The sequence below is a fragment of the Amphibalanus amphitrite genome, unplaced genomic scaffold (genome assembly GCF_019059575.1).
Source record: "Amphibalanus amphitrite isolate SeventyFive unplaced genomic scaffold, NRLGWU_Aamphi_draft 000120F_arrow, whole genome shotgun sequence".
Lineage (NCBI taxonomy): Eukaryota > Metazoa > Arthropoda > Thecostraca > Balanomorpha > Balanidae > Amphibalanus > Amphibalanus amphitrite.
In genome coordinates, this window is record NW_024881615.1 from 814895 (window position 1) to 842690 (window position 27796).

The window sequence follows — 27796 nt, forward strand, 5'->3', positions numbered from 1 at the left end:
TGGTATCTAGGCCCTCTAGCCTCCCCCTCCCCCTCCCCGAGGAGCGATGATTATGACTCAAGGAGCGCCCTTAGGAATTGGTAGGCCACATACATTTCATTACTCAGTGCAGAGGGGCGCCAAAACGGGCACGAGGGGTGCCTTCAGGAGCCAATAGGGCAGTCTACGGACTGGGGGCGCTGTTCTAGCAACAATGATGATAAGGTATTGGCCAGAGGGGCGCTTCATCCACCTGAAGGGTCACATTGATAAACGGATGGGGCGCCGCTCTGCATGCGGGGGCATTAGTTATTAGCAAAACAGATGACATAAGACGTGCGTGTTGTCAGAGGGGCACCACTTTGGCTCGAGGGGCGCTTTTTAACCAATGGGGCACGCTATTTAGCTAAGTTTTTACTTGCCGCAAGCGGCGCACCATCCCTGAGGAACGTTACACAAACGACTGACGACTCTCTCGACATGGGCATCAGAGGTGCCCCTGTAGACCTCACAGGCGTCTCTAATTCCCATTGAGGCGCCCCTTTGGGCTTCAACTGGAGCTCCTCTTTCTATGGGCCTCGGAGGCGCCCCCATTTGGCATGCAGTCTCCCCTCTTTCGTATTGGGGCGCCATTATGGCCTTAATGGGCGCCCCTTTTTCATGTGGGCGCCCCCTATACTATAGACCTCAGAGGCACCCCGAAGGGCCTCAGAGGCCAATAAGGTGCCCCTCTTTCGCATGCAGGCGCCCCTGTGGCCATCTCAGGCGCCCGTGTTTTGCATTGAGGCGCCCCTGAGGACTTCATGGGCGCCCCTCTTTCGCATGCAGGCGCCCCCACGGCCTCAGAGGTTCCCCTCTCACGCATCCCATTTCCATATAGGCGATGGCGCCCCCTTGAAAGATGGCGCACGCGCTCCTATGACGCCGCTGGCCCGTGAGGGCGCCTTTCGGGACTGGGGGCGCCCACCAAGGTTGGGGGGGGGGGCAAACGGAATGTTGGGGTGGCAAAATTTCAAGTTGGGGGGGCACCTGCCTCCCCAAAAGTATACAAAGTTACGCCCCTGAGCGAGATCAACATCTACTTTTTCCTATCAACTATGGCTTGCTGGTTCGTGAATAAGATACGAATCATGTAAAAAAAAATGTGTTAATAACTCATTGGTCCTGAGAATAGTCACCAAATAATATGTATAAAACGATATCTTCCATCCTCTCCAACCTCAGGAACAAACACAAGGTTATCGATTTCGAAACAGATGCGCCATAACAGAGGCTTTTAACCAGCTGATTAAAACGCTGCAAAAAAAATGTTAAACGACTGCAAGCCACTGCCTCGTCAATGATTATATTGATAAAAACCAGTAAAACGCCTTTTGGGCGAAGAACGAGCGAGCGAGATAGTGAGCCCTGCACGTGCGGAAGGGCGAGAGGGTACTTCCAACGGGCTTGCGCAAAGCACCCTTCTAACCGGTCGCTAGCGGTGTACCAAATTTGAACGCAATCGGCCCAGCCGTTCCTGAGATCTGGAAGCGGCATTCTGCACGTGCGCACGTGCAAACGGGGTCCAAACTGACTTTTGCACGGCACCCTACTAACCGGTCTCCAACTGTGTACCAAATTTGAGCGCAATCGGCCCAGCCGTTCTCGAGATCTGGAAGCGCCCCCTGCACGTGCGCACGTGCAGTAGCACCTTAACCGCAACACATGGGAATGCATTGTCTGGTGGGTGCCTACCTGTATGCCAAGTTTCAGCGAAATCGCCCCAGTAATTACCGAGTTATTAAAATGGGAACAAATTTGACACCTCTTATTGTTGTATTTTGCACGTGCACTGGGGGTGACCCACATGCATGGAGAGTATCCTATTTTTGGAAGAAAGGATGCAGCTACCCTATAAAAATTACCGCAAGTCAATCGCCCAAGCGGCTGCTGAGATATGAGCCTCTCAAAATCACTACTTTTGTAAAACAGCTTGAACACCCTTGACTTTTCACGTGGCACGTGCCACGACGGTCACTGAGATGTATCAAAAGTAGTCAATTACGGGGTAGAAGGGATGGGGCTACCCAGCAAAAAAGACCGCAGGCCAATCGGTCCAGCGGTTGCTGAGATATAAGCCTCTCAAAAGCGTTACAGGCCGGGCCGGGCCGGGCCGGGCCGGGCCGCTCATACTGAGATTTTTCCGTTATATTGAAAAGACTCGTTTCGCTCGCTGCGCTCGCTCGCTCGTAATTATCCAACACCAGGGCTGCGGAGTCGATGGATTTTCGGCGACTCCGACTCCGACTCCGACTCCGGCTTTCAAAAACCAGCTCCGACTCCGACTCCGACTCCGGGCAGAATTGTCGACTCCGACCGACTCCAACTCCCGACTCCGACTCCGCAGACCTAGCAGGGCTGCGGAGTCGACAGATTTTCGGTGACTCCGACTCCGACTCCGGCTCGGGTTTCTAAAATCGACTCCGACTCCGACTCCGACTCCGGTCAAAACTGTCGATTCCGACCGACTCCGACGGTGACACCACTAATCGGTCCGCGGCGTCGCATTGTATTCTGCCAACAACCAGCGACCCGCACCACTCGGTCAGACTGACCCTCGACCGCTCACGCGGCTGCTCCTCGCCCGGCAAAGGCGGTCAAGCCACGCAAAGACGAGGGCACGTCAGAGCCCGCGTGGTCCGGAACAGCGACAGCCGATAGGTAGCCGTGGTGTGCCTGCGAACCGACGGCGCGCCGCTGCGCGCGCTTTAGGTCTGTAAAAAACTCAATAGACAACATCTGGGACCACCACGATCACCCCGTTCCGGAAGGGTCACTGCCCCCTCGACTCTCCCTCAAACACCATGTTCCTTTCTCCTTGGCCCTGTCCCACTGCCCGTCCCATGACTCCAGCGGACATTCACCCATGCCCCAGCTGTGAGCCATGCGGCCGGGCGCCGCCATACGACACCGTGACCGATAAGGCCGGGCTGTTTACTTTATTGGGTCTCCGCGCCCGGTCCGCCGCGCCCGGTCCGCCGCGCCGCGGCGCCGGCGGGCCCGTGGACCGCGCGGACAAAGGGAGGGCCATTCCCGTTTTTGAGCGGCATTTCACTCGATGCTGCTACCACGCTGCTATCGCATTTTGCGAGCTGAAGTCACACATGTGACGACATTTTGGCAGGGTTGGAGATACGGATGTACGGATGTCATGGAAACCCAATAGCACGTGTGATAGCGCACGCCGGCAGCGGCCGTAAACAGGGCCCCGGCCCGGCGCCTAGATCTAACTGCGTGCGGCGTGCTTCGATGACGTCACCCACCCGGCTCCGCACGCTCAGCCGGCGCGCAGGGGTTAAGCGCCGCTACACCGTTGCAGCGTGCAGCGATACCAGGGTGCAGGTGGTCACGGGCCAAACCTGATATCAGCCCTGAAAATGTCACCCGAGGTCACCAAGTCACTGACCGCGTTCGCCCCCAAGGGTACCGCACCGCACCCACCAGCCCCCAAAGGCTTCAAAGACCAACCAGCAGGCCCCTCAGCCGCTGTCACACTCCATATGCACAGGGACGTCTGACCCCGTCCCGCTCCCCCGCCGCAGTCGGCAGTCGCGCTGGCAACCAGTCACCGGACTGTGACAACAGGAGACCAGGCAGGCGCTAACCCACAGTCTGGGTCCTCACGGAGCGCGCCCACGACCACAGCTGCCGCCGTGGCGCGCTTCAAGCGTCAAAAAGCTCTTGACGAAGCAACGAAAAAAAAAATGTCCACGACCGTCTCTCCCAAGCCGATATTGCCAGCCTATTCAATTTGTAGCACGAGATGTCGGACAATACCATCCAAATTAGACAGCGCGTGACTCCGCAATGACGCAAGTCGCGCGAATCTGCTACCCGCTGATTATGCATCGACAGCTGACAGCCATGACAATAAGCTCCCAAGAGCTGGAAAGTAGCGCCCTCGCGGTCTGCCCACAAAAGCATCCCTGCTCTCGAGAGCGCAGGTGACTGCGCCCGTTAAGCTGTCGCAGCACCCGGCCAGTTACACAACAGCGAACTCGGCCCTTCGCTTACCTGTAGTCAGTGACATCTACTGACAAACCTCGCGTCATGAGTCGTCACAGGCGGTTGATTCTCTGCCTCCCAGCTCCTGCGCTGCGCTGAATCGCAAGGCACCGCCCCTCTGAGTACCATGCCACCACTCCCTCTTTCACCGTCACTATTCATAGCCTCTCTGTCACTCTGTCACTCCGAGTGTCACACAATGAGAGAAGCCAAAAAAATTGTTGAGACCATGACCGATGGTCCGTCCCCTTCGCTGGCTCGTCTCTGACTGTCCTATATCCCGCGCTCCCCTCGTGCCTCCCGCCCCAGCCCGCCCGCTCCGCTTATCTCTCTCCCTCCCACCCTCCCTCCCTCTCCCTCGCTCTCTCCGGCATCTGTCTGCCCTCGCCCAACGCCTCTTAGCCGGGGGCCGCTACACTGTAAAAAAAATTCACTAGCTAATTTTGAAATTAGGCATTTTTTACAAGTGCCTCCCTTGCACCTCGTTACAACATATATGGACATTAGTAGTCAGAGCCATGCACGTTAACAATGCCCTTTGTGGAACAAATACCTACGAGCGAGAGCATGTTCAGGAACCTAATTTTGCGCAATGTTAATGAACTACGCACAGCCTCACAGTGTTACCCGCCGTTGGCTTGTTCTCGGTCAGTTTTTGGCGTGTCCCTCAATTAGGTCATTTTGCTATTAGCTCAGCTGACGAGGCCCCGGCTGGCACCTACTAAACGGATAACCTTGCGTGCAACCCCGCTTGTTGTCACGAACGCCTGCAGCTGGTAAACGTGCTGGTAAGCTTGCGTGGTAAGCGGCTTCGGATGGCTATGAGGATGTGCCTCATAGCTACCCTCGTCGCATGTTACAACCTAGGAGTCTGTGGCTGCTTTCAGAAGGAGTTCCTCCCCCCCCCCCCGCATCCGGGAGCCGGCGTCCATTTTGTGTTGCGTCGCCATTACTGTGTGTGTCTGCCCAACTGCTCTTTGGCTTGATTGAAGGTGAGGCATCTTGTATCATTTGCTGTGTGCTCAACAAAAAGGTAGTCCATTTGTAAACAAAAGTTATTATGTTGTTGAGCTTCTTAGAAGATGTATAGTATCGCATAATGTTGCCCGTCGTTGGCAGAAGTGCGCCGGTATCGTCTATCCAAGTCAGAATAGCTATATGTTTGGGACGTAAGCTAGCTTGTGGCGGGAATATATCACTTTATTCAACTTTAATTTAATCATTTTCCAGATTGGTATGCCTTATGATAATAATAATGTTAATATTCGTTTTTTCACCCATTACAGACTTCTCTGGTAAAGAATGGGGCCATGTACATAGTCCTGGCCTACCTTCACCCCGCGACTGCCGCCGGTGCAGAGCTAATGAAAAATCACAAATGTTTGATGGTCGTTATTTAAGAAACCTGATTGCAAATTATTCAGTTAGTTGTTGTTGTTGTTGTTGTTGTTGTTGTTATTGTTAAAGTTAAAGTTATTGTCCTGGCGTTGTTATTGTTCTCGTTCTCGTTCTCGTGCCCGAATAAATGTGCTGCAGCGCTACTCAGTCTGTTTACTTGCGGGTGGCGGTCGAGAGTCGGGGGCACTGGTTGACGGAATTCCGTCGACGGAATTCCGTCAACCCAGTGCCTCGACCCCGAAGGCCAGTAGTGGTACTAGTTAACTAGTGCCACTACTGGCCTTGAGCTAGTACCACTACTAGCCTTGGGGGCTAGTACAATTACTGGGTATGGATTAGTAGGCAGTGGCTAGTTACCTTACCAGGCAGGGGCTATTATGACACCTAGTAGACGCACTACCCACGCTATTTACGTGCGTGTTGTCAAACTAGGTGGAGCACGGTGGTAGTATGCATACGAGGCACAGCCTTGTCGAACAAGCTTGTTACTCGGCAACTAGCCTAAAATTAGCCAAATTTACACGCTCCTGCAATGTTATTTTTGCGCTGAGAATTCCTCTACGAGGGGCTTGTAAGTTTTTTTTACAGTGTAAGTTGCCATTATATTGAAAAGACTCGTTTCGCTCGCTGCGCTCGCTCGCTCGTAATTATCCAACACCAGGGCTGCGGAGTCGATGGATTTTCGGCGACTCCGACTCCGACTCCGACTCCGGCTTTCAAAAACCAGCTCCGACTCCGACTCCGACTCCGGGCAGAATTGTCGACTCCGACCGACTCCAACTCCCGACTCCGACTCCGCAGACCTAGCAGGGCTGCGGAGTCGACAGATTTTCGGTGACTCCGACTCCGACTCCGGCTCGGGTTTCTAAAATCGACTCCGACTCCGACTCCGACTCCGGTCAAAACTGTCGATTCCGACCGACTCCGACTCCGACTCCGACTCCGACTCCGCAGCCCTGTCCAACACAATATTAAATTATAATGAAATCAACATTGTAGTGTAATTCACTGCAAAGAAATTCATTTCTCTTCAGTTATTCAACCAAAAGGGTATATGAATAAATATTACGTCATCAGATTACATCCATTCATTAGGGGAGAGAGAATCTTAAAAGTAAATCCTTGGTTGTCTAATGATTTGCGCCACTTTTTGTCAATTTTGCCTGGATGATGTGTTTTCTTGTAAAGATAAGACAAAATGCCAGTTCAAATCCATTTTCATTTAATTATGGGACCTAAGTCAGGCTCAGGGCTACCTAACACCTGCCTTTTCAGCTGGATTTTCAGTGTCAAATTCTTTGTAGAGTTTCTCAGACCACATCTCAAGATCTCAGGACTCAAGGCCAGTTTCCAAACATTGTGTTTTTGGCAGGGATGCGGAGCCGGAGCCGGAGCCGGAGCCGGAGCCGCCGGAGCCGGCATATTTTGCCCGGAGCCGGAGCCGGAGCCGGAGCCGTGAAACAATGTAGCCCGGAGCCGGAGCCGGAGCCGGAGCCGTCAAAAAAGGGGGCGACTCCGGCTCCTTTTCTTTATTAGAGGAAACATTTATTTACCTAGTTCGGTTTGACAGTAGGGACCGTCGAGGTCCTGGTCAGTGTTCTCTACCTTCAGTGTTCGCATACACGGTTACACCTCGCCTCGCATTCAAAGCAATGCTGCCACCACCTTCAAGGCGTAAAACAATGTGGTATTCAAAATAGCCTTGTTATACAAATACAGTAGCAACGTGCACCAATCCCATCGCCTTTTTTCTTCCACCCGTATTTAATTGATCGCATAGGGGATGTACTTAGTAGAAGCCGGAGCCGGAGCCGCCGGAGCCGGAGCCGCCGGAGCCGGATCATTTTACTCGGAGCCGGAGCCGGAGCCGGAGCCGCCATGACATTTCACCCGGAGCCGGAGCCGGAGCCGATTTTTTTTCCGGAGCCGGAGCCGGAGTCGGAGCCGCCTGAAATTTCCACGGCTCCGCATCCCTGGAAAACGTGTTTTGATTCTGCCTTTTCCCCTAGGGAATGTTGTCATTAACATTTATTTATTTTATTGTGCTATACGTATTACCTACCATTAGACTTACTAGATTATCGTGCTTTTGCAACATGAATGAGTATTCTTCCTTTTATAGACCACAGTAGATTCTTGACAATTCTAATTATAACCAACCTTGTGAATTTAGTGTGAAATGCTAAGGTCCATGTGTTACCCCTACACTTAGCAATGGAACTTCTACCACAAAATGTATCTTGCAGTGGCTAATATTGCTGTTACTGCAATTTGAGAGCCTCTTAGTGTCCAAAGTTTGAATTATTTGCTGATTTTTTTTTGCACAAAATCAAAAATACCGGCATGCTACCGGCAAGACATGCCAGATACCACGAATAAACCTGCGGTAGTGAAAAATTACCGGCATGCCGGTAGTGCGGTAGGGAAATTTTGCAACTCTATACGGAATCCATTTCGTAATTCCTACGTTATTCTATTATTTTCCGTACTACGCTACCGAAACATCCCAATTACGCTACGAAACGGAACTGACAGCTACGGGTTACCGAAAACTTCAAAATAACGTAACGTAGGCCAACTCTGGCCGTGCCACAGAACTACACACGGTGCATGTGGCCCGCGGCCACGGACGGTGCAGGGCCGTGGTTGGACCGGAGCCGCGCCGAGCCTGGCACGCAAACAGCCTGTGGCCGCGTACTCTGCATAGTGGAACAGCACTGAGCCGCTCACGAGGAAAGGCCGGGTAAATAGGCCGCACTGAGCGGAAAGTGGACGGCTCTCCCGCCAGGGACGAGTTAGTTTGCTACGGGGCGTGAAATTAACTTCTAAGAAAGCATTTTTGTGCCTATTGTTTCTATACTTCCCACTATTTGCTTCCAGATCTGTCACACCTTTGTCCAACCATTTTAACATTTCATGACATTTTAAGTCCCTCAACATTTCATGCTGAATGATGTCAACTACTTACTGCTGCTGTATGTCACAGGGCCTTGGGCGCTGTTCCGTGCGTCCCAGTTCGGTCAGCCTTTTTGTGTCGTCGATGTAGCTCACGGCGGCGGCCTAATCCTGCGTGCCGAGCGACTGCGTGCCGCTGTTTCCGTACCATCCCCGTCCGCTTTTTCCTGTCCGACGGCACGAACCTCTCTGTCTCTCTGACCCAGTCGATAGCCGGAACTGGCGATGGCACGCGGTCGCCGCCGCTCCCGGCTATCCCCTCTGATGTAGCTGCTACGGTCGCTGCACTGTCGCCGCCGGCCCGAGGTCCCGTTACAGCTGCTACTGCCACTGATGCCACCTCCACTATCTCTCCTGCCCCGCTGCAGCCGCGCTGACACTGATGAGTTCTCATGTTCCCGATGCAGGAGGCCTGCTGAGATGCGAGCGAGCAGATGCGCTGCTGTTGCAAGCTGCCCCTTTGTCCTGACTGATGTGTCTGGGGTGCATCTAATAGCTTGTCACTGACGGGCTGACCTGGCGTATTTTGAGCTGACAGGCGCTGGCTTGCCTCATGGCCTCATGTCTGCTGTGCCAGGCAGTCAGGTCAGCGGCACAGACATGTTCCATTCGAGCCGCCTGGCTTCACCGGCGCGCTGTCTCTGGTTTTGGCTCACTCAGCCCTTCCAGACGCCCCTGCAGGACAGCTCCATCCCCGGCCGTATCTCTCTGTGAGCTCACCAAAAGACCTGCCGCCGCTGACGGGACGGCAGGCGGTGACGTTACGTCATCACCCAGTGACGTAACGTGTCGCCTGCGCCGGTCCGCTGTCGTCCCGCCGCGGACCGTGTCGTCAGGTTCCGCACTAGCGAGCTCCTCCCGGCACTTAGCGCCTTCCGGACCCGGGCCACCCTCCTCTGGCACATCATTACCGTCGTCATCACCGACACCATTGCGTAGCGGCACCGGCGGCAGCACTGACGCGCTAATTAGCCCGCTCCGCCGTAATCGCCAGTCTGTAAACTGCGCTAATCGCACGCCCCCAAAGCGACGTAATCGGGGTCTTCCGGGTGCGCCGCCGACTGAAGTTGTGCCACTGCTGATGGTTAGCTGACTGCCAGGGAACGCAGAGTGGAGGGGAGAGGTCATCGTGATCATCCCTGCCTCATCGGCGACCCACGGGCCGTTCACTGGCATGCTGGAAGCTATGGATGTTGTCCATTTTCCTAACAAAGATTCTGCGTAGGTATGTCATCTGATATCCTGCTATGCCCGACTGACATCCCGATGGCAGATCAGGTGATGTTCGAGCCGTCAAGATCTGATCCGTGGGAAGCGTGACCAGGCCGTGGGAAGTGAGACCCGACCAATTATCGTGGGTCTGATCCGCCGACCTGGCAGGGCGCCGGGAGCGGTCGTGGCTGTAGTTAGGATGCCGGTGGCGCGTGTGTGGGAGCCAGCCAGGTCAGCCAGGATTGACAATGCTCGCTCTGTGGCCAGGGACTCGCCTATGGGCTGGAAAGGGAGCACCGCGAGGTTCAGCCAGAAATCCCAGCGACGAGTGCGTGCCGTTCAGTGGCTGCTGTAAGGATAGGTCTTCAGTATCGCATTCGTTACCGGTCTGCGTTCTGCGCCGTCTCACAACTCGCCATGTAGTTCAGCTGCCATGGATGGCTGGCTGAGGGCCGGGCCCATGACCTTCATGATGTAGCTCTGCCAGACAGCGGTGGGCGCTGTGAGGATCCCCCCCCCCCTGCCCCGCCCGATGCCGGCGGTCGGGTGCAGCGTACACACGGGGCGGAACTGTGCAGCTATGAACACAAACAGAGGCGGCTGCAGCGGCTGCAGCGGCCCGGCCCGGTGCCGAGTGGGGCGCCTCCGAGACGGTGCCGCACTGAGAGCGGTGCATAGCGGTCTCACTGTATGAATGAACACCGCGTGCAGTGGCGGCGTGGATACCTGACGGTAAATACAGACAGGAGATTGCGATAAATGATGAACGATGGTGGGCTGGGCAACAGAAGGAGCGGTCGATAAACCACTACGGGATCTCCGGTGTCATTTTTAGTATTGTACTTAATAGTAGGAAGGTTTACTGTTTTGGTAGCCACTAGCCATCTATGCATATAGCCAGCATCCTCATGTCCACATTTGTTTATTTTCAACAACAACAAATAAAACAAAAGGCTCCAACTCTCTTCCTCTTTCTCATATGGTGAGTGCTTCTTGAGTTTCGATGATGGTCTCTCTCTTTCTAGAAATGTCACTTCTCAGGAAAATAGTCATCCAGTTTCTGTGAAAGTCAGGATGGTCCCTCGGTTTCCGTGATGGTCCGGCCGTGTTTTTATGATGTTCAGTCTGTCGGATGGTCGGTCGGCGGATGACGGTTCGCCGGGACGCTCAGCCAGAGCGATGGCGTCACAAATCAGGATACGGAACAGCAATCCGTCGCTCTGCCGCCTTTCTGACGAGATGTGCTTCATCGAGCGGACCGTACCGGGGTTCGCTCGGTACATGGAAGGGACTCAACCGACCAGGATCCTCCTGGTGTATAATGGTACGGATAAATGTTGTGCCTATCCTTGTGTGTCAGACACACTGTATCATAATTTTCTGACATTTCATAAGAACCGGGTCCTCAGAATACATCAGACCATTAGGGTCCCCGGTCCACCGTCCGTAATCGTATACTGAAAACGGTGGTCGTATACATTCCATCGATGACATTGGCTGCTCAATGGGCTGGCAATTTTAACAGTTCAGTATTTTTCTGCTATCCATTCAACTGGCAGAATTGCTGAAGTCGTATAACACAATTGAATATATGATGAAACGTTTCTGCTGTATAGTACGTGCATATTATCGGATCAGATTCATCGTTTTAACGAAATCGGTCAAGCTCTGCGTTTGCCTTTCCAGCTATATATCGTCTGAAAATTGGGCCAATTTGATTGGCTGATGAAAGCCGAGGCGGCCTGAGATACCCAGAAGCCGATCCGGATGTCCGCCGCTTCTTTGACTTTGTTCTTTGCCAACGTATGACGGGAGACGAACGGGAGTTTTGTGCGGTTGAAGCTGCATAGGGCTGTGTGAGACGTGCAGGATGCAACAACAGCTTGTGATATCAAGCAATGACGCTGGATGTGACAGCACATTGTGACAGCAGACCTCTCCAGACTGTGAGGTCAGGCTGTGGCAGCAGACCTCTGCCGTCTCATAGAGCCGAACTCTGACTGATGTCTGATCGCGGCGGACGGTGACGGGCGTCATACGTTGTTTGCCGACCTGAGACGGGTGCTGACAGCGATGTGTTATTGGCCATCTATCCGTCAAACCAAGACAGTGCTGATGTCAGCACCTCTAACTCGGTTGCCGACGGTGTCAACACCTCTCAGGGCCGGAAGTGTCAGCGTCAGCACCTATCCGGCCGAGTAGCTGTCAGTGTCTTTGCCCCCCCCCCCCTCCGGTCGGTGTCAGTGTCGGCGCCCGCCCCCGGTCGGTGTCAGTGTCAGCGCCTCTGCTCCGTTTGACACGCCGCGGTCATCCGCCGGTTATTGGCACTCGCTGTCGGGACCGACGTTCGCCGGTGACACGGCCGGTCCTCGGCCGGCCGGTCGGGTCCTCCGCTGACACTCCGGCCGTCCCCGGTGGCAGCTCCGAGACAATGAGCGCCGTTAGACGCCACTGGCCGCCGCTGGGACGTCGCCATTGTCCGGTGGAGTCCGACGCGTCCGCCGGAGGTGGGGGGGTCCTCCCAGTCGGACTGCGTGACCGGCCCGAGCGTCTCGGACCGACGGACGCCGTTCGGCAGCTCTCGCCTGAGTTGGTCAGACAAGAGGGAGAGTTCCGGTCGGCCTGGCGTCGAGGCCGTGCGGCCCGCGCCAGTTTCCTGTTTGGAGTGGCCTCTGACCGGCACCGCGCGACAGCAGATGACCGGCGCTGCTGACCGAGCTGGGTGGTCGGCAGGAGAGCCGTCACTGCCCCCCCCCCTCCACCCCCGCTCTGACGGGTCGCCAACGGACCTGTCGCGGCGGCGGCGGATATTTACAGCTCGCCGCTGCAGTTACGTGACGGTTATACGACGATGGCCACACATCGGTTGGTCTGCAGCGCGACATTGCAGTGCAGAGCACGCCGTACCTACCGCATGAGTTCAAGGCCCCGCGATGCCAGAGAGGTTTCTCGTTCGACGCTCACCGGTAATCGTTCACAAGAGTTGGAATGAAATTGCAGCAATAAGACTTACTTGTGTAATTCCTTCATTGCTTTATGAGTTATCCGTTTATACCCGTTCAACTTACAATCACTTTCGAGGGCTGAGCTGTCCACTTCCAGCTTATACCATTTATTCTATGTACTACCACTATACTCGGCCGTCACACAGTATGCAGTCTGCTATAATGCAAAAGTAATGACGGGACAGGTCATTACTATATAATTAGTGCCAGGACAGTCCATCGATTTGTCTAAGTAGTGTATGCCCAATCCCCCATACCTCATTAATAATGCCGCCCGGGAACTTTTCCCCGCCGCACAGGGATTAAAAGTTGGCCAAATTACAGGCTGCGTAAGTGTCTCCTCGGGGAACCAAGTTGGCGTCCGCGCGCGCGCGCGAAATTCATCTGAGGTTCGAAGTTGGCTCGTTGGTTGGATTGACCGGGCCGGGTCATTGCGGCGCGGTCATCAGAGCAGCTCGGTGCTAAATGGAGCCCCTAACGAGCCGAGATCGGTCGCCGGGGACCGCTGAGGTGACTGACGTGACCGAATTGGTCCGCATCGAACGCTTCCAGACGTCGCTAACGCTGAAACGTGACGTGACGTGAACATTCTGCAAGCCACGCGCAGGTCTGAGACTCACTCATTGCGGCTTATCCAGAATTGACGAGCCATTGACAGCATCAGCCGGTCCTGAGGCTTAGTGAAGCGCATGGACAGACTGACGGACTTGGGTCTGTCATGTGACAGCCATTGGTGATGACAGGTCAGATGACGGATGACTGCCGGAAAGCCCAAACATGGTCCAGAGCTGAGAGGTACCACCGACGGTGAGTATACCCGCTCCTTTACAGGACACAGACTAACCACCGAAATGGAAGGGATACAACGTGGTGCCTTGCAGAGCGACGGGTCGGCGACCGGTGTTGTTGAGTCAAGTCTCATGCAACTGCCTTCTTTGGAGTCGGCACTCGGCAGTTTCCAATCACTTGTTTGAATTCAAACAAGTATGCGACGCCTTTTGACTGGGCTATGTTTTCCATGCCAAACAAAAGTTTCGTCAGTCATTGGCCACCTGTTCACAGTCAATGGAATTAAAGGCGAATGCCATGGCAGATTTTGCTTTGGAAACTGTAAGATTCCTTCCCACTCTCAATTATCGTCTTCAGCTACACCAATAACAGATGAACAAGTGTAGATGAAAAGGAGACGAGAGAGTACCTCGGCGACAATATTTATGTAGAAATAGCTTACGGTATTCACATACGGTATTCTCTGCAGCAGTATATAGGACACCGGGCGGACCGAAACTTCCAATTACTCAGTGATGGATGTAGTGTGACAAACATGACTCGGCCTGACCAATGGTTTCCCCGGCATGTCAACTGGAATGAATGGAGGTACGCGGACAGGGCCGTTTCAGAACACCCATAACGCCACTGTATTGCTTCTGCGTCCTCTTATGGAAGCATGACGTAGTGGCCTGTGCTTCTGTTTCGTTCTCTCCGGGGTGACCCGCTGGTGGTCTTCGTTCCAAAGACAAACGTAGCTTGGTTGTCCGTATTTGACTCGTCGAGCATTCCGCAAGCTCTCCTTGATGAACAATGGGTGCGCTGTCCATCTTTCTCTCACCGTCTCTGAGCGCTTAGCGCGCCCACTCGCTACCCGTTGGGACTGGGAGCAAAAGACTGCAGTGAGCGCGGTGGGTGCGTGCCACCCGCCCCTCAGACCGACCCCGGTCAGCCGCGGTCATTTGTAGCTGTCCAGAGCAGCCGATATGCGATCAAAGCCGCCACAGAACAATACAGAGCGACCCAGCAGGTCCCACTCCCGACCCACCAGCAGCGACCGGAAATCGAGCTAGAGATGTAACGCAGACCGGTAGAAAGTAAAGATCAAACGTGCGCTGCTGCCGTCATATGTCCTAACCACATATCTAAATAACGCATGTGTTTTTGCCGAGTTTGTCCGTTTTATCATCTCTGAGCGCTGCAGATGATCGCAGATTGATAAGATCGGCATTTCTGTCTGATCTGACGGCGCCTGTCGAACTACAGGAGGCACCGGTGAAACTGCAGGTGGCTTGGCATACATCAGCTCAGAGACAGCACAATGGGAGCTGGGGTGCGCGTGTGTGCAGCAAGTGGGGTGGGGGGGGGGGGGGGCGCTGCCACCAAGGCGCGGTGAGGGGAGTAGTGAACGGTTATCGCAAACAGAAATACCGCAGGCTGACCTATGAGTCCGAGGTCCCATATGCGTTTCTTTTGGATCTTCACAGGATTTTTCATCAATGGAGTTATGATCGGAATTTGTTTGAGCATTATCACTTATCAGGTCATGACAGGTGGCAGATGATGGTCTTGTTTTTATGAAATTATGAATTGCTTTATCACGACCGCATAAAAAACGATTACCGTGAATTGAAAAGTGTCTCCGACTCTGAGTTTGCGGAAACGTTTGCAGAGGAATGCCCTACAAAAAGGCATCTAAAGAAATTACAGACCAGCAATGAAAATTTACAGCCCACAAATTACCTTGCTCAATGCTCAAGTACCCATCCATTAGCCGGACTAATTTTCGGCCCGTCGTCGGCCTCAGTGGACGCCTTTCACCCTTTCTCCCAGTGGCCTCTCCCGGAGCCGGCGGCAGTGACCGGAGCGTGTCCGGCGGTCGTCCTGGCCTGACCAGCGTCCGGGGTCCGAGTGGACCCGCGGCCCATCTCAGACGGCGGCGCGGCTGCTGTCTTTGGCACGGACCGTCGCGCGGTGCCGGCCGCTGTGCGTGCAGCCAAGTCGTGCAGTTATACTGCAACGGGTTCCGAGATCCCGGCAGAGCGTTTATTAACACCGCCAGTGGTTGAAACCATCACAGAAGTGGCCGCTGTCGGCGTTCCAAGGAGCTGACAGGGATGCTGTGTGCTGAACAGTGATCACTGATCGTTCGATAACGTCATGGAACCGCAGCCGCGTAGATTGCCGAGTCGATAGTTTGCAGTTGCCGGCAGCCACTGTTCACTGTTCATGTGAAACGTATGTACATAAGCAGCCACCTGCGGCCATCCCATTCGGCCAATTAATACCCTGCTTAGTCATTAGCGGCTGCCTCATGATAGTAAGACGTACCACGTGATTTTTACCTGAGTTGAACATTCCCGGCACGCTTTTTGCTGCTTCACATGGGATCATTGCACAAGCATCATCATTAATTAATGGTTCATGAACTTTGCTAGAAAGGCTTCTGGTTAACCCGCGCCCTGCTGGGGGGGGGGGTGTTTGAACACCCCCCCCCTTGTGGTTTTTCGCGAATATCTCAAAAAACGGCGGCGCGGAGCGCCGCCGTTTTTGGTACACCTTATCATACATCAATTCTACACATGTTGTGAAAATTTCAGACCAAGGTCATTCAAGGTCAGGTCACCAGGTCACTTGAAGTGACCTCACCTCATAAAAAGTTTCAATGTCTGTCATAGCTACACCGAGTGTCCGATCGCTTTGAAACTTTCAGCGAGTGCTAAGAGCAATAGCATGTACAAAATGTATATCTCAGAATTTTGATATCGGTGACCTAAGGTCAGGTCAATTTTGCGACCTCCCCATTATAAGTCAATGGGAGAAAATTGAAATGCGCCTCTTTTGGACGAAAGACATTATAAACACTCCCAAACACCGAATTACAAGTGGTTTAGACACACAGAACATGAAAATGGTGTCCGTGACCCTTGTTTATGCCCTGAGGTCATCTTAGGTCACGAATGGTATCTAGCAGTTTTTCGCAAATAACTTTTGATAGAGGCATGCTAGAGCGATGAAAACGCCTTAGATGTGTTCAGCTCGACGATACGGATCGACTGATATGCAACAGGACCCTTTCCGGTCAGGTCATGACCTTGACCTGAGGTCAAATTTTCAAGTTGACCTTTCAAGGTCAAGTTATAGTTCATTCGATGCGTCTTGACGAGAGGAACACGATGCCGGTAAAAGTAAGCTCGTACATGGCTTGGGTCAAAAGTTATTGCAGAAAAACTGTTTCCGAAAAAATCGGCTATTTTTGCAGTTTTTGCCCCCTGCAGGCAAAACCGTTGACGTTAGGTCAAATCTGAGAGTATTACTCAGAAAGGGCGTTAATAGGGCTATCGAATGCGCTTTTCCGCGGCGCTGTAGCTCTATTGGGTCCCGAGTTATGCGTTGGCTTCTTGGAAACTTTCGACATTCGACCTGGAAATCGGCGAAATTTTGCCTTCAATGACCTCTGGTGACCTGACCTTTGACCTGACCAAAAAATTGACCGAAGTGATTTCGTCATTATTTTTGACGCTCTTTCGAACGCCGCCTTCCCCGTATCGCTACGTGGCCCAGGAGCCGAGTTACAAGGGGGGGGGGGTGTTCAAACACCCCCCCCCCCCCAGCAGGGCGTGGAAATCCAGGACCCCCAGCCGGGCGCGGGTTAATAAGAAAATAGAGAAAGTGAATGAGAATGTATGCTTTAATGATTATGACTAAGACAATCTCTGTCACCGTTCACCCTCCCCTTACCCACGACTGAGGCGGCAGCTCCGGTCGGAGAGCGGCGCTAACTCATTAACTCGGCTCCAGTAATGGGTTCAGATTGTTTGGAGCCGGCTGAGGGCCATTCAGGGCACTCAGCCGTTAAACGCCTTCGTAAATCAGCCAGTGCGCGGTCAGCGGTTATGTTTCCGTCGTAAATCACCGGTGAAACAGGGTCCCGGCCCGCTGTCTGATACAGCCCCCCTATATTGGGTGGTTGCCTTTGTTCTTAGCTCACCATAGGGCGATGAAGCTCATTTTCAGCTTAGTCGCTGTTTAATTGGATGTTTGCTTAATAATTAGAACCTGTTAAATTCCGAAAGTCTGGAACTGATTGATAGGCTTCTGCTGTTTCGATGAGCCAGCTACTGACCGGGTCGAGCCGGGACGACACTGTGGAACAATTTGCGTGACCCGTCCATCACGCGAACGGGCCTTGTTACCAGCGACTCCTGCTGAAACCGTAGATCAAAGGCATGTCTGGATTCCGAACATCCCCACGAAAAGGCGACATTTGACATTTGACAGAGACATAACCGAAAGTTGGTCCGCAACATCCTCTTTCGAATGCCGCAGAGAAGACCACTGGGACTGGTTGTACTTGTAACGTGTTGTGACCTTTGAGAAGTTGCCGATGAAATGCCGGTCTTAGAACTTGGTTATGTTTTCCGAACGAAACTTCCTGACTGAGCTTGGACAAATGTCGCAGATCATCGAGGTAGTATTTCAGTCTACCAAGCGTGACCAAAAGTTCCGGACAAACTTCTATGCACTAACTTATTGTGAACTGTCGGCCATGAGGCATTAGTAGAATTAGCAGAAGACAATTTCTTAAGTTACCAGCACCACATCCAGTTCGCCAGTTACTGGTTTTATGTGATTTTCTCTCGGGATGTAGTCCAACTTTCTCGCTCGTGCTGCAATTAACCCGCGCCCTGCTGGGGGTCCTGGATTTCCACGCCCTGCTGGGGGGGGGGGGTGTTTGAACACCCCCCCTTGTAACTCGGCTCCTGGGCCACGTAGCGATACGCGGAAGGCGGCGTTCGAAAGAGCGTCAAAAATAATGACGAAATCACTTCGGTCAATTTTTTGGTCAGGTCAAAGGTCAGGTCACCAGAGGTCATTGAAGGCAAAATTTCGCCGATTTCCAGGTCGAATGTCGAAAATTTCCAAGAAGCCAACGCATAACTCGGGAACCAATAGAGCTACAGCGCCGCGGAAAAGCGCATTCGATAGCCCTATTAACGCCCTTTCTGAGTAATTCTCTCAGATTTGACCTAACGTCAACGGTTTTGCCTGCAGGGGGCAAAAACTGCAAAAATAGCCGATTTTTTCGAAAACAGTTTTTCTGCAATAACTTTTGACCCAAGCCTTGTACGGGGACCCGCAGTTGCTACTGTACAGCGACCCTGAGTAAATTGTCCCAGCACACTCACAGGGAACAAAAATAAGCTGTCAGAGGGCACGCACAGAAGACCTCAGCTGCTCTTATACAAGGACCGGCAGTCGATATCAATGTTATCGGTTGTTACTGGACAGGACAAACGGCTAGAGTTGGGGTTCGTGTACAGTAGCAACTGCGGGTCCCCGTACGAGCTTACTTTTACCGGCATCGTGTTCCTCTCGTCAAGGCGCATCGAATGAACTATGACTTGACCTTGAAAGGTCAACTTTAAAATTTGACCTCAGGTCAAGGTCATGACCTGACCGGAAAGGGTCATGTTGCATATCAGTCGATCCGTATCGTCGAGCTGAACACATCTAAGACGTTTTCAGCGCTCTAGCATGCCTCTATCAAAAGTTATTTGCGAAAAACTGTTAGATACCATTCGTGGCCTAAGATGACCTCAGGGCATAAACAAGGGTCACGGACACCATTTTCAAGTTCAGTGTGTCTAAACCACTTGTAATTCAGTGTTTGGGAGTGTTTATAATGTCTTTCATCCAAAAGAGGCGCATTTCAATTTTCTCCCATTGACTTATAATGGGGAGGTCGCAAAATTGACCTGACCTTAGGTCATCGATATCAAAATTCTGAGATATACATTTTGTACATGCTATTGCTCTTAGCAATCGCTGAAAGTTTCAAAGCGATCGGTCACTCGATGTAGCTATGACAGACATTGAAAGTTTTTATGAGGTGAGGTCACTTCAAGTGACCTGGTGACCTGACCTTGAATGACCTTGGTCTGAAATTTTCACAACATGTGTAGAATTGATGTATGATAAGGTGTACCAAAAACGGCGGCGCTCCGCGCCGCCGTTTTTGAGATATTCGCGAAAAACCACAAGGGGGGGTGTTCAAACACCCCCCCCAGCAGGGCGCGGGTTAATAGGAACCAATACGATGCTGTTTTTACTGTTCAGGCTGCGCTGCAGGGTATGCATTTGAGTGGGCAAGTGCGACACACAAACTGAACATAGGGACTTTACTGGGCAGCTGCCGGAAATTCAGTTGCTAGGGCAACTTATGCGCACTCAGTGCTTACATTGCACCATGCATTATGTACATTATCGACTCTGACTATAAACTAAAACTGCATATATTCATGCATTTCAATCAGCAGCCCCGCGGCCTTTGGGAAACCGACCTGACCCGTTTCTTCCTGTTCTAAAGCACGAAGCTGAAAATGTGAACCTTTTCGGGCCCAACCTGACCTACCCCATCCTCTGTTTCAGAACATGTCAAGGAGCTGACATGCGGCAAGCTCTACTACCGGACGTTCCACATGGACGAGCACAGGGACGTGCTCTACGTCGGCGCCATGTGAGTGCAGAAACACCTCACAACCGACTTCAGCCACATTGGCTGATTTAATAAAAAGTTAAAAGAATTCAACCGGATCTCAGAGTCAGCACAATGTAGTTACTTCACAAGCGTGTTTATGCAATGATAACTTGTTTATTTTTGCGACATCTCATTTATTTGTATTGTAACCAAATTATTTGTAGAACATAAATTGATCTTATTATTTTGGACTACGATGACACTTTGTTTCAATTGATGATAAGTATGTAACGAGATCTTCACGAGGATAATGCCAATTTACGATGCAAAAGCAGTCCAGGCTGGGCTATAGTATTCGGAAAGCATGTTAATTGGGTCGTTCACCATCCCTGCTGCACGTGACCCGCCTGCACCAGTTTTGGTAAGTGGTCAGTTCTGACCACCAGCCGACCAGCAGTGGTGCAGATATGGGCCAGCCGTCACCACAGTCACCAATCACCATCCATCGGCCGGCTGGTGTGTGCGTGAGGCCATCGACTGGTGCAGTCTCTCATCACCGACCACCGTCCAAATAATCTGCTCTGAGAGCTGCTGTGACGGGCTGTAGTGTATACCTTCCCTGGTCAGTGTCAGTTGTGGAGCCGCTCCCTCAGCGGCAGACCCGTGCTGAGAGAGCCTCTGTATGGCCCGGCCCGCGGCGCGCGGCGCGGCACGTAGCGCCATTATTGACTCCCGTGCGTCACGAGTGCAATAATCGTATTACAGCTGGAATGCCGCCCGCGCCGGTTTGGCGTTGACGGGCGGGCGGGGACGGGCGGGACGGGACGTGTCCCCTCCATGAGTACACTCAGTGATCAGGGGCCTGACGGTGACACTCGGTCAGACGGTGACACTAATGCGGCGCGTGCACCGCGCAGACACAGTCGGCCGGCAGACTGGCCACTGATGACATTGGCCCATAGAGCCGCGGACGACTGTCATGGGTTGTTTCTAACGCTGGACGGCGCAGTGACGTTTATAAAAAAGGACATCGCCGGAAGAGTTAATACTGGGCTAATATCACTTTTGCGGGAACCATGAGAACCATGAGATTCACCATTATGGAAATATGGGAAATGTGGATGGTTATTCATCCGTATGAAAATCTACCAATCTCAGTCTCAGAGATCCAGTGCTATGAAGCTATGAAGCTCCATGCTCGGCAGCTCTGGGACCCGCAGTTGGCGACTTTGCGAATCGTTTCCGGCGCCGTTTGCTAATGACGTCCAATGTCTCAGCGGGCTATCACATTGGGCGGTGAGCTAATTTGTCCGGCGAGGAGCTGGCCGGGCCGGCCGCAGGAAACCGGCCGCACTTGGGAGGCGGCCGGCCAACTTTACTGTTAATTGGAGATGGAGTCGCCGTTTCCAACGACCGCTTCTCTGGAATTAGCATTTAGACTATGGCATTGCTTAGGAAGAATGAAGTCACAAATTCATGAGGATCCAAGTATTTCTGGAAATAAAAGAGGGCCGGCTGCGGAGCCGCCGGCCGGGATGAGTCAGTGACTTTCGGTAGCCTACCGCTGTCCGAGGTCCGGGGCCGATGGCACGATGTTTGGTGGGAACTTACCGCTCCCGTGGGAGCATCAGAGCTTGCTGATCGGACCCATGGCGTCACATCAAACAAACACGGCACGCCGTCCCCACACTCGGTCCCGCCGACCAGTGGCGTCGGCCTGCAGACCGGAATCTGACCGGACAAGCGCTCGTTATTTATCAGGCGACAGATAAGTGTAACATTTTACGGTGGAGTTGACCGGGATAAATGACCGGCTGTGGTTGTTTCTCAGGATCAGGCACTGAATGTCGCCATTTCTCCCCTCATCCACTGTCTCAGAAATATATCCTGTGAACCGCAGAGGTCCGGTCGAGAGAGGGGAATCACGAGACAGCCTGTCCGATGCGACGTCAGAGACGGACCCTTTCGGCAAAATCTGATCGCCCTAAATGCGTTTTGAATCAGAGCAGAGTGTTTCTGAGAACATCGGCGTGTCAAACGGCGACTCTGTCCGCCAAGGGACGGCAATCTATTTGAAAGGCTCGTCGAACTGTCTAAAACATTCCAACTATATTGCAGTTTTATTCTTTTGTTCTGGCCTATATGTTACGTATTTCTGGCGTAACATAGCCCAAATTGATGTGTAATAGATTACTAAAATAACAATAATAAAATAGCTGTGTAATGTGCTTTTACTTTTCAACTCCGTCTTTTATTGGGTTTTGAGCCTGTTGACGGCTTCAATAAAATACAAATACAAGTAATGTGTACCCACATCGGTACAGGCTATAATTTGATGTCTTTCTGATAATAAATTAACGCCTAGGTCACATGGGATGATCCAGTACGAGCTGTCTGTGCGGGGTCGTTGCGTCGATTCGTGAGCTCTGCAAGGAAAGCAAAGCAAGTGATAGCCAAGTGACCGTTTGTTCTGTACATACATATAAGAATACGAGTTTCCATCAGTTTTATCTGCCAACCCACTCTAAATAATACGTTTGAATAGCGGAGTGCTCTCCCTGAATGATATCAGATTCCTCGATTAAAGAGGCGTCACCGAGGCCCATCTACTTAACACCTGTCCATTGGCTGGCCGCTATCTCGCAGCACTGAAGTGCCGAACCTGGTCCTGGGGGGATTCATTCAGCGGATGTCGTGAGCCGGCCCACCCGGCTCGGTCTGAGCGACAGCGGCCGGCCGCTCAGCCGACGCCGCTGAATCTGATGTAAGAACACGAAGCTCCTTCACGCATCTCATGAATTGAGAGAGAGGCTCTCCTGCCTTAACGCGGCAGTTCATCAGACCAGAGACGGCGCTTTACCTCGCCTCAAGACCGTGATTTGGGGTGGTTGCAGCGTTTCAGACGAATGTTTGGTCACCCGTGAAAAGATTGGCATTCAGTGTAGGCTATTGTCGATACCTAGTCCGAGAAAAGGCATTCGCTACATGCCGATGCATGGCTTCAATCTATATGCCATACCTGCGAGTGTTTCTGCATTCATGGAAAGTCTAAAAATGTTCAGTGGGCTTCGACTATTAATTCCGAACCAGCGATCTGTACCACAACCGATCACGTAATCATGCATTCCTGGGTATCATATTTTTAACGCTGAACATTTTCTAACTGGTGATTTAACACCTTTGTGCCATTTATATGCGACGCGTGTTATACTTCTCTCGACTCCGTTACCATTATGTGAGTTGTTCACACATACCACCCTATCTGGCTCTCGCTGACTACTCGTCGCGCGCGCCCGATCACCTGGCCCGTGCAGGCGGCGGCCGCGACTCGGTGATCAATGGCACGGTCGTCTCGGCATGCAGACATTATTAAATATCGAGCCGCCGCCCGCAGCCGCCGATCGACGCGCACTAACCGGGCCCATTAAAATGTGATGTCCAATCGGTCAGAGCGGCCCGCATTGGACACCGGCCGGTCCGAGGGGAGAACATGAGATTGGTCGGGCCGTTAAAGTTTGACGCGGACCGAAAACAGTTCAGGTATGATTGCCCGTCGATCCGTTCGTAAGGCCGTATTTTGCCATAACCGACGGCGCAAAATCAAGACAGCTCTAAAAGGAAATACGCAGCGTGGCTCCTGCCATAAAACTTCGGAGCCCTGGGGAGTCAAAACGTGAAACTGCAGTTATACGTCCAGTTAGCGTTGATCCATCGTTAATGGATGTGGCGCCGTTGTATCGCAAAGTGCATGCGGAGCTCTCGCAGCCAGCACCGGCGCCGACACCACTTGGGGCGTACGCAGAGCGGCCCCTTTGTAGGAATGGTTCAAACTGAAACACATGCCCGGCCGCAGTGAAAGCAGTCATGGAATGCGATTTATGTTGGGCCATTCCGTTTGTTGCGTGCCGGCCGGGCCTTGACAAGCAGTGCTCTCTTTGATGAATTAACCAGGCTGAGCGCGACAACTGCTTGACTGACAACAAATCACCCGAGCTCGATGAATTATTCATGGCGGCGCCAGCTGACTGCTATCTGACATTGCTGAGTATTTTGACACCGCGACATGCAACATTGCGGCGGTTTCGCACTGACACCATGAAAATGAACGCGTTGTGTTGGGTCTTAGTTCACCGCTTCCTTGGCGTAACCGCGTAGGAAGGGGACCATGGGCACCAGTAGCGGCGGAACACCTTCAATTAAGGAAGGGGGGGGGGGGGCGCTGCCGACTTTTGGTCCCATTCTTTCCATGCAACACCCATAGGGCTAATGTTAAAATGGCTAAATCAAGGGGGCACGGTGCCCCGGTGCCTCCCCCGTTCCGCCACATAATATGATGGGCACATTCAAAGGCAACTAGACTTTTCCACTTTTTCAGCGCTGCGCAACATTCGTCCAGCTCGGACATGACTTTCCCAGAGTGAAAATGTTTGGTCATTAATTCAAACTCGCAACGTGATTGAACATTATAGTGAGGAACCGAAGAATCAGTTCCAGTCGGAGACGACTGTACTTCATAAGAAAGGAACACGGGAGTGTAAAGCAATATAAGCCTATCGATCATTGAATCCCACCAAATAAATGTCTGGGAGTCTCTATCACGTCCCATCTCCATTTCCTGGGATTTCGTCGAATGATGGTCGGGGACCAATTAAAGTCGCTGTTCACGCCGGCGGCTTAGCGATGTGATCCCATACAGCGAGGACGTCTCATTGTCGCCTGTGAGATGTGGCGGCCATCCAGCTGCGTGATCCCAGACACTAATGCCGCCGAGTATAATTTACAGCCGCTGTCTATGGCGCGTTGACCGGCCTGTCCTTGATGGTAGGACGGCAGCGTGCCGGGATACGAGTCCGGTCGGTCCGGCCGGCCTGCCCATAAACGGCCTTCAGCGGGCGGCAGCCAGCGGCTGCTGACCCCACCGCGCCGGCCGCAGTGCCGACTCCGACCTAACCTCAGCTGTGAATGACTACCGGCTGCTGACCCATAGCCAACCGCAGCTCCTTCTGAGGTCGACTCAGTCCGACTCCGACCGGCTCTGGTCACCTGACTAATTTTGAATTGCGTTGATCAGCACAGAGGCATGCTGCGCCAGTCATACGTCGGCTTTGTCATGTATAGTTGCAGGGCCTTGGTCTATGTGAGTCCTTACATCAACCGAAAATGATGTCAAACGAGGGCAGACAGAAGACACGTGTCCAACGAGAAAGGGGTCCTCTACCGGAGATGGGTCTCAGACCTTACATTTACGGAATGGACCGAGCTCATCAGCGGCGCAGCTCCCGGGAAGGCCTGCATCTGGTGCGTGCGTGAACCGGTTCACTGGCCTCTGAATCGCTTCATCTCATCCGAAAACACACTAATCATACATGTCCCATAATCCAGACCACTTGTCCGGCCAGGCTGACGACCGTTTTTAAAATTACACAGTCAAGCTGATTCAGAACGTGATTAAGTCCTCTCGCTTGGAGAGCCTCGCTTCAGGCTTGTGCGTGACCCATTCATTTCCTTAATAAGTCGTTCTGCCTCGGCGTCTGCTTGGCTCTTTCCGGAGACAACTTCAACAGAAATCCAGCGCTCTCTCTGCTCTTGGCATGGCAGAATGTGAAACAGCTTCACTCTTTTACATCCGATCATTTCTTTGGACAACTCTCGGATCGATGGCGTACAAAAAGATGCCTCCACAATTGCTCTTTTCTTGCAGACATAGCACAGCCTGTATTGGCATGCACTTTGATCTGCTTTAAAGCATTCGGTATGAATATATTAAAATGTTTGAGTTAGGATGCCCATCGGACCTTATGTTGCTGGGAGCACGCCACGGGATAAGAAACGTCACAATGCCATCATGCCATGTGAAATATGAACTGGTTCGCCTCCTCCACATTAAACATCGCCCTCTCGCCGTGATAGCGCCGTTCGCCAGACTCAGGCAGCCTTACCGTCGTATCCCTCACTGGTATACACATGTCAGAGGTCCGGATAAGCGATCCGGCGCCACCCCGCCGCTGACAGCTGAGTGATGGCTAACATTGCGGTGACAGCGGCTCCTCAGCGACCATCGATTGTAAGACACCGCCGGCCGGGCCGTGGGTATGTGTTTTATGTCCCGTGGACCAGCGGACCATGTGAAGCACGTTCGCTGGTAGTCTGTGAGGGGCTAAGAACGTGAGAAGGTTATGACAAAATGACACGCCCATCGCCACCAACAACATCGCCGATTGCCACTGCATATCACTGCCGCTGCCGTCACCACTGCCATCGCCGCTGCCTCTGCAGCTCGCCTCTTTGCTGTCATGACGCCACTGTCCGGCGTCCGCGACCGGCGCATCCCTAATGCCGAGCACATTGTGTGCGCCGGAACAGACCAGACATATCACCGGCGCTGTGATAGATCCGCCTCCGGTGCCGGCCTTGACACGAGGGCGACGTCCCATCCCGTGGATCCGTCGAACGGTCTGTCTTCCTCTGCAGGGAGAGGGACCCAGCAAAGTGGCGTCTGGGTATATCGTGACTATCAGAGCCTGTTCGACATGATGATTCCATGCCTTCCTCATTCTTCCTCACTTTCAAAGACGACACTTTTCGCTGTCCCATCTTTTGAGTCACTGTCTCATCTTTTAGCACAGGCCTGACCTGTCAGTGGCAGTGGCAGTGTAGGTAGTGCCTCACCTGTCAGTTTGGGCCATTATCTCCCCTGACAGTCGAACCAGCGCACACTGGTCGGAAACGCTCCAGCGAGAGGCCAGCGGCCTTTCCGCAAAAGTTTTTTGCTTGTTATTCCACAACTAGTGAAGCAAACTTCATAAAACTTTGCATACCTTCTCTGTCATATGTAAGCTATCATTTGGATGTCAAGCACTAAATATATGACGTGAATCTGTTAAGTTATGACGTCATAATTGAGTATAATACAGGATCTAGCACCACTTTAAGTGAACAAGGGAAATTGGAAGCTGCTATTCGGGCACCGGGAATGGTTTCATGCACTCCTTGCAAGGTCCGGTGCTTCACTTTAGCATTGTTGACTTTGCGTGACGTCATTTATGACGTCACTAAGGCCATATAAGTTTTTCGTCAATAACTCCTGATCAGATGGAGCTAGAGAGTCGGGAAAGCCACCATTGGACTCGGGAAGACCTGCCGAATCCAGTGATATGCAATATGTCCTCCTTCAACCATTTTCGTGACCTGAGGGGCTCCGACCTGACCTTGACCCGAGGTTAACGCCTTAAGTTGACTTCGCCCGAACACCAAGCATAGCATTCGACGCTCCTGAGCTAGACAAGCACGATGATGCCAAAATCGCGGCAGTGCGACCATTTTTGGCAAAGTAATTAACCAAAAACCGAGCCCGTGCCTTGTGGCACTTACCTGACCTAAGAGGTCACTGGCTGACCTAAGACCTTAAATCGGGTAGTACTTGCTGCGTCTTATAACGGCACACAAGCTCGTTTTTTCCGCGAGGCTCTAGCTCAATTAGAGGCGAAACGGCGAGGGAGTTGTATCAACCCTCCGCGGTCAATATAGAAAACCAATCGGTCCGGCCAGGGCTAAATACCGGAATTGTGATCTAATGTAAAAAGACGGCCCAAGGTAACCTGACGCCAGTGACAGGTGTCCTATATTCGCAGCGTCTTATGTTCACGAAGGTCTCAATTTCCACTTTCTTCAGCCGAGTGATGGTTACTAATAGCAAGGCTCTCTAAATGCAAGCCGTAATCGCCACGCAATATGTGGAAGGCTTTTGATGTCAATACATACATAAATGCAATAATAAAACCATATTGTATGCGCTTTCCACAAAATTCATAAACTCAAGCGCGTCTGTTTTTAATGACCAGTCAACTACGCATGGATGCGTGCAGGCCACACCAGTCAGCGTAAGCCGGGCGCGGCGGCCGAGCCGAAACTGGGGCGGGGCGGGCGGTAGTTGGGTAGGAATAGCGGCTCCTGC

At 52.5% G+C, this 27796-nt stretch overlaps 2 protein-coding genes across 3 annotated transcripts in view; one reads left to right on the forward strand and one right to left on the reverse strand.

The window, feature by feature from the left end:
• LOC122381454 (netrin receptor DCC-like) overlaps positions 1 to 4358 on the reverse strand; it is a 90130-nt gene extending 85772 nt beyond the window's left edge. The window contains exon 1 of the mRNA XM_043365620.1: positions 4033 to 4358. Coding sequence (XP_043221555.1) covers positions 4033 to 4048 — 16 coding nt within the window. The 5' untranslated portion in view covers positions 4049 to 4358. The remainder of the gene's footprint in view (positions 1 to 4032) is intronic.
• The window catches only part of LOC122381453 (semaphorin-2A-like), a 67902-nt gene that overhangs the window by 15381 nt on the left and 24725 nt on the right, over positions 1 to 27796 (forward strand). For both annotated transcript variants that reach the window (XM_043365619.1, XM_043365618.1), the window contains exon 3: positions 19794 to 19881. In XM_043365619.1, coding sequence (XP_043221554.1) covers positions 19794 to 19881 — 88 coding nt within the window. The remainder of the gene's footprint in view (positions 1 to 19793; positions 19882 to 27796) is intronic.